Genomic DNA, 7,103 nt, shown 5'->3' with positions numbered 1-7,103 from the left:
TCAAGCTGTACTATAGAGCAATAGTAATTAAAACAGCATGGTACTGGCACAGCAATAGGCTGGTTGATCAATAGAATAGAATTGAAGACACAGATATGAATCCACACACATATAGTCACCTGATTTTTGACAAAGAAGCCAAATCTATTCAATGGGAAAAGGATAGCATCTTGAACAAACGGTGCTGGTCTAACTGGATTTCTACATGTAGAAAAATGCAATTGGACCTATATTTGTCACCACGCACAAAACTCAAATCCAAGTGGATTAAAGACCTCAACATAAAACCAGAGACACTAAGTCACTTAGAAGAAAAAGTGGGGAAGAGCCTGGAACACACTGGCACAGGAGATAACTTCCTGAACAGAACACCAACAGCCCAGGCCTTAAGGTCAATAATTAATAAATGGAACCTCATGAAGCTGAGAAGCTTCTGTAAGGCAGGAGACACTGTCAACAGAACAAAGTGACAGTACAGACTGGGAAAAGATTTTCACCAACCCTGCATCTGACAAAGGTCTAATATCCAAACTAAAAAAAGAACTCAAGAAATTAAACACCACTATACCAAATAATCCAATTGAGAAAAGAGGCTCAGAATTAAACAGAGAATTTTCAACAGAGGAATATCAAACGGCTGAGAAACACTTAAAGAAGTGCTCAAAGTGTTTAGTCATCAGAGAAATGCAAATCAAAACAACTCTGAGATTTCATCTTATACTCATCAGAATGGCTAAGATCAAAAATTCAAGTGACACCACATGCTGGCGAGGATGTGGAGAAAGAGGAACACCTTTTATTGCTGGTGGGAATGCAGACTAGTGCAGGCACTTCGGAAATCTGTCTGGTACTATTTCAGAAAACTGGGAATAAGGCTTCCTCAAGACCCAGCTATTCCACTCATTGGAATATACCCAGAAGATGCTTCAGCACGCAACAGAGACATATGCTCAACCATGTTCATAGCAGCCTTATTCATAATAGCCAGAACATGGAAACAGTGTAAGTGTCCCTCAGTAGAAGAATGGATAAAGAAAATGTGGTATATTTACACTATGGAATAATACTCAGCCATTAAAAACAAGGAATTCTCGAAATTTGTGGACAAATGGATTGAACTAGAAATGATCATGAGTGAGTTAACCCAGAAGCAGAGAGACTCAAATGGTATATGTTGGGGACGATAAGCCATATGACCAATATTCAGCCATCTTGTCCAAGTCTGTACCTTTAAGTCTCTGTCTTTCCTAGAACTTACCTTTCACCAGAAACTAGCTGACCCTGTTGTGAGTCAGCAGCTAAAGACAGAAATCGATGGAGTGACCATATTGTGAGTCAACAGTTAGACTAAAGCTAGATGAAGACAAAGCAAGATACCCTGCGTAGCAGGATGTCATGACCCTGCCTGGAATTCCCTATGTTTTGAGGAAAACCTGCAACTGCGTTGCTATAGAGATATGCTTCCCTGCCTCCCTGCCTGACTAATAAAGTAAAGAGCTTGATCAATCAGACTTGCTCTCCTTCCTTGTGTCTTGCATTTCTCAACAGGTGACCTCCCTCCTGAGTGTTAGTCGAACCCTGCAGGTCAGGCAGGTATATACTCACTTATAACTGGATACTAGCCGAGGGGGCATGTCTCATGAAAGTCTTCACTTACCAGGAAAGTGGGATAGAGGTGAGGACATCCTATTGGGACTCTAGGTGAGAGAAACATAGGCGATAGGGAAATAGATGGATTCAGAGGGTCCTAGAAACCTACAAGAAGAACACTATGATGGGCGGATCTGGGCCCAGGGGTTCTGCTTGATCTATGGCACCAACCAAGGACAATACATGCAGTCATCGTCACCCCTACCCAGATCTAGCCAAGGGACAGAACATTCTCCACAGTTAAGTGGAGACTGGGAACTGACCTTCACATGAACTCTGGTGCCCCATATTTGGTAATGTCCCCTTGATGGGGAGGCCTGATGGCACTGGGAGGAAGGATAGCAGACTACCAAGAAGATACTTGATACCCTAGCATCATATTCAGGGGGAGGAGGTCCCCCTCAGTCACAGTCATAGGGGAGGGGAATGGGGTGAAAGCGGGAGGAAGGGAGGAATGGGAGGATGCACAGGATGGGATAGCAATTGAGATGTAATATGAATGATTTCATTTTTCAATAAAAAAAAAAGTAAAACTAGATTTTCTTTGCAATCTGCCTTGGAGAAAATAAAGTTTACCCCTGAAGATGAAAACCACATGATAAAGTTCTCGAAGAACAATCTTAAAGAAATATTCCAAAGTGACACCATGGAATATAGTAGAACATGCAAGCATACTAAAAAAATATTAGGAAACCAACACATGATGTGAGTGTACATGATGGTGAAGAAGCAGAGATGATAAGACAAGAACAGAAATACTGGAATACAAGAACTCCTTGTGGACATAGAGCTGTAGGCCTCGATGACAGACTCGATAAAACAATGGAAGAAAGGATGTCTGACCTTGAAGACACATGGGGCAAGATTACCTGAACCATGTTTAAATTGTATACATTCCAGAATAGGACAGGAAAGGTTAAAAAAATTTCAGTGAAGTAATCGCTACAATTTCCTTCATGTTTGGAACAATAAGGACATCCACGTACAACTAGTTTTGTGGTCTTGCCACATTCTACACAGACCACAGACCATCTGGGGTGTTTGAATTTGTACCTCCCAGCTGGAACAGGGAAAAAGTACAGTGAGTCACTTGGTAATACACGGTGATTTTACTAAGAGTACGTAAGACAGGCATCCATTCCAGGCATAATAAGCTGGCCTGGATCTGTTCTCAAATGACCCTGGCACTATAATAATAATCAGCAGGCCCATGGGAAAGTTGTCCACAGTCATATGGGTGCTGTTGGAAATACCGTAACACTCTCCACTTTCACATTCTCTGAAGGAGCATGGAGAAGTGGAAAGCATCTTTGGACCCCCATCTTCTCCAACACAATGGTTATAGTGTAGTATTTATTTCTGTTGACATCAGTCACAGTGACGATAGTGGTCACAATAACAGACAGAGTCAGTGGGCTTGTCTTCTCTGTGTGTTCTTGGTGGGACAGCCCACCAACATGAGTCCAGCTGTTATCTGACAGGCAGCTGGAAGAACGCAGATGGCCAAGCTTAAAGAAGATTAAGAACCTTAATTAAATCCACTGATTTAATTAGGAGGAAATCCTCCTAAAGTAGCATTCTGATTCATTTCAAATCCTGTGAATCAAACAAAAACAAAACTGAGTACCCTAAAGAAACGCACACAGATCAAAGGAGCATGTGGACTGGTATTATTTCTCCTTACCTGGTGTGCCAGGGTGAGCCAGTGAGTAAGGGGAGAAGGCTCCGAGAGTTTTACATCAGCCGTGGTCTGCTGAAAAGAAATGGAAGCTCAGATTGCCTACATTCCCCCTTTCTTATTCATTTTATGTGTGAAAATATTGTGTCCCTCAGTATATTCTTTCCCCAAACTCTCTCTTCTCTAGGACTGTCTTGACATCACATTGTACCATTAATGTCCAGTTTCTCATCATCAGCCTGACCCACTCAGGAGCAAAATCAAATAGGCTATGTCAGGCAGCAGAGAAGGCAGCTGGCCACGGTTCCTTCTTGTCATTGTCCATCCTCCAGTATGCTGGATTCTCCTATGTCTCTTGGACTGCTTCTGTTTGCCCCTCTCAGCTTTGAACTCAGAACCTCAGCTGCCTGGCTTGAGTGTGTTTGGTCATGCCTCTAGCCTGGGTTCATCATCCACAGTCTTACTGTGGCAAATACGACCCCAAAGCCTCATGGATATTCGAATAAATTCAATTGAGTAAGGATGGGCTGCAAAGGGTCAATTATAATCATATATATCTGAGGTTTGCAAAGTGTTCCATGGACTTGTGAGTGCCACTTTTTGTTTTGTTTTGTTTTGTTTTGAGATAGGATTTCTCTGTGTAATAGCCATGGCTTCCCTGGAACTCTCTTTGTAAACCAGGCTGGCCTCGAACTCACAGAGATCTGTCCACCTCTCCTTCCTGAGTGCTGGGATTACAGGTGTGCACCACCATGCACAGCTTCAGTTGCCACTTTATATTGAGTAAGAATGTTTCCAAATGTGTGAAAATTAGTTCTTGGGAGTGAGTAGACTTAATTATTAGAATATGTTATAATACTATAAGACTCAGTGCTACCCAATAAACGCTCATTCTTCAGTGTTATTTTCCCTGCCAGCTCTTCCAGGGCATCACAGGAAGAATGGTGATGCTGAGTTCTGTGATGAAGTTAAGCAAGGTGAGGGAAATATCAGGGTTTCAAACCTGTGGTTTAATCATTTCAAATCTCTTGTGGCTTTTAATGTTATTTCAACAAAGGCTGTAATGGAGTTCTTAACAATTTCAATATGCCTGAATCTAGGAGGACAGGGAGGTCCAACAGGAGAGGAAGAGACGGGGAATGAGCAGTCTGGGGAACAGTTAAAATGATTAAGTTTGCTGCCTTCTGTAAAAGTAAATTGTGAAGTTCCTAGACAGCTGCAATAGTAGCATCGAAGACTGCTCATCATAGACCACCATGGCACATATAACAGTGGAAAGGCTCAAAATATGACAAAAAGTGGTACAGAGGCATGAAGTGAGCACTCACTGCTGGAAAAATGATGCAAAAAAAAAACTTTCTTGATAGCAGGGCTTCTGAAACATTTCTATTTGTAAAACTGACAACATCTATGAAGCCCAAGAAAATGAAAATAAAAATAGGCTTTTGTGTAATACTCTTTAGAGTTAATCTGATTATATAGTGCTATATGCAGGTCCAACTCCTTTCTTTGAGGCATATAACTCTCCTGATGCCTTTTGTGAATAGAATGTGTTCGCTCATGTAACCCTCATAATCTGATAAAGAAAGTCAGAATGTGCACCAGGAAAACTAAGGTGGTTAATTTTGATTGGCAACTTGAGTCACACAGAGACAGGCCTCTGGACATGTCTCTGAATGATTACCCAGGTTAATTAAAATAAGATCTGACTTAAATATAGACAGGTCATTCCATGAGCCCTGGTCTCCGACTGAATTAAAAGGAGAAGCTTAGAGAAACACATTTATTCATCTCTGCAGATACAATGTGACCAGCTACTTTAAGCTCCTGTCACCATGAGTTCCCAGCAATGATTGACTGTGGCCTTGAACTGTAAGGCAAAATAAGCCCTTCCTTCTTTGAGTCACTTTTAACAGGTCTGTGTCTGTGTTCATCATGGTGACAATCATACTTCATAATCATGATTGTATTCTACTGAAAAAATTTAAGCATTATTAATATGTAATCCCGAAGAGGAAAATGTAATCTTTTGTTGCTTGTAGTTATTGTTTGCGTTTATTGTTGTTTATTGGGTTTTTTTGTTTTTTGTTTTTGTTTTTTGAGACAGGATTTCTCTATGTAGCTCTGGATGTCCTGTAGACAAGGCTAGCCTTGAACTCAGAGATCTACCAGCCTGTCTCCTGAGTGCTGGGATTAAAGGCGTGTACCACTACTCCCCCATAACCTTTTACAAATAGCTAATAACCAAAAGAAAGCAAGCTTTATTTATATATGAGTCAAAAACTAAGAAAACTAAAAGTCAATGTGGAAATAATAATTTATTAACTTATAAAAACATTGAATATATTTGATTATATCATTACTAGTTTTGTAATCATTTACACAATTAATTTTTGACAAGACTTACCTTATAATTTATGTGTTATATGAAGGAAATAAAGATCTTTCTGAAAATCTAATTGTAAAGATAAATTCTAACATTTTAAGTACAATTTTCTAATGGAAATATTTTTATTCTTTACATTAGATGAGCAAATTTTATATATTTGATGCATACCTGTTCTGTAAAACTTAATTTATTTAGGGGAAAATTTCTAAAATGGCTTTGTGAGGGAAGTACAGAATTTCACACAATAATGAAAACCAAACTGGTTTAGAAAGAATGCCCAGACACAAGCAGAGAATGAATGAAAGAAAATGAAAAGAGAATTGAAAAGTGAAAAAAAGAATTAAAAAGGGGAGGGCATTCAGAAAATGAAAACCAGTGTTTCCAGTTATTTAAGACACATGCACACAGGATGGTCCTCAGAGAACCTGGAGGGGAAGGTTCAGGACCACACAGCCCAGAGGACCAGCAGCAGCTGCAGCATCCACAATGGCTAGGCCCTGTGCTTTCGTGGTGGCCCTGGTGGTGATGAGCTACTGGTCAACCTGCTCTCTAGGATGTGACCTGCCTCAGGCACATAACCTCAGAAACAAGAGAGCCTTGACACTCCTGGCACAGATGAGGAGACTCTCCCCTCTCTCCTGCCTGAAGGACAGAAAGGACTTTGGATTCCCTCTGGAGAAGGTGGATGCCCAGCAGGTCCAGAAGACTCACGCCATCCCTGTCCTGCATGAGCTGACCCAGCAGCTCCTGACCCTCTTCAGCTCAGTGGCCTCATCTGCTGCTTGGGAGGCAAGCCTCCTAGACACGCTCTGCACTGGCCTCCACCAGCAGCTCAGGGACCTGCAAGCCTGTCTGATGCAGCAGATGGAGGTGCAGGAACCTCCCCTGAGGCAGGAAGGCTCCCTGGGGGCTGTGAGGAAATACTTCCAGAGGATCACTGTCTACCTGAGAGAGAAGAAACACAGCCCCTGTGCCTGGGAGGTGGTGAGAGCAGAAGTCAGGAGAGCCCTGTCTTCCTCAGCCAACTGGATGGCAAGACTGAGAGAGGAGGAGCGAGTCATGAGCCAACGTGAATAGGATTTCCTGGACCAGGACACTGCCTCATTGCACCAATTCTGCTCTTTCTATGATCTCACTCATTTTGACATTCTTCCATCAACCCTCTGGGATATTTCATCAGTTATGAGCAATACTATATATATTGTATAGGCATTAGCTTCTAGGCTCATCAAGGTATTTCTATTTATGTGTATAAATATTTATTTATTAAACTGTAAAATCTAAGTTATAATACCATGTGAAATTTTATATTTTCTTTATAATAAAATATCTTTCTTTATGTAATAAAATGACTTTCTGTGTTCATTAACGTTTTCTCATCTAAAT

At 41.2% G+C, this 7,103-nt stretch overlaps 1 protein-coding gene across 1 annotated transcript; it reads left to right on the top strand.

Annotated features, from left to right (window-relative positions):
• The first annotated feature begins 6,203 nt into the window (after nucleotides 1–6,203).
• Nucleotides 6,204–6,794, top strand: LOC127198724 (interferon alpha-13-like). The gene has a single exon (XM_051156776.1). The coding sequence runs from the start codon at nucleotides 6,204–6,206 to the stop codon at nucleotides 6,792–6,794; it is 591 nt and encodes a 196-aa protein (XP_051012733.1).
• Nucleotides 6,795–7,103: the final 309 nt, after the last annotated feature.

This window comes from Acomys russatus, chromosome 2, assembly GCF_903995435.1.
Source record: "Acomys russatus chromosome 2, mAcoRus1.1, whole genome shotgun sequence".
Taxonomy (NCBI): Eukaryota; Metazoa; Chordata; class Mammalia; order Rodentia; family Muridae; genus Acomys; species Acomys russatus.
The sequence above is the reverse complement of the archived record's forward strand: the minus strand, read 5'-3'. Positions and strand labels throughout refer to the sequence as shown.

Bases quoted from the DNA above. Each gene is read 5' to 3' on its own strand.
- LOC127198724 (XM_051156776.1), top strand. From the start codon at position 6,204: ATGGCTAGGCCCTGTGCTTTCGTGGTGGCCCTGGTGGTGATGAGCTAC.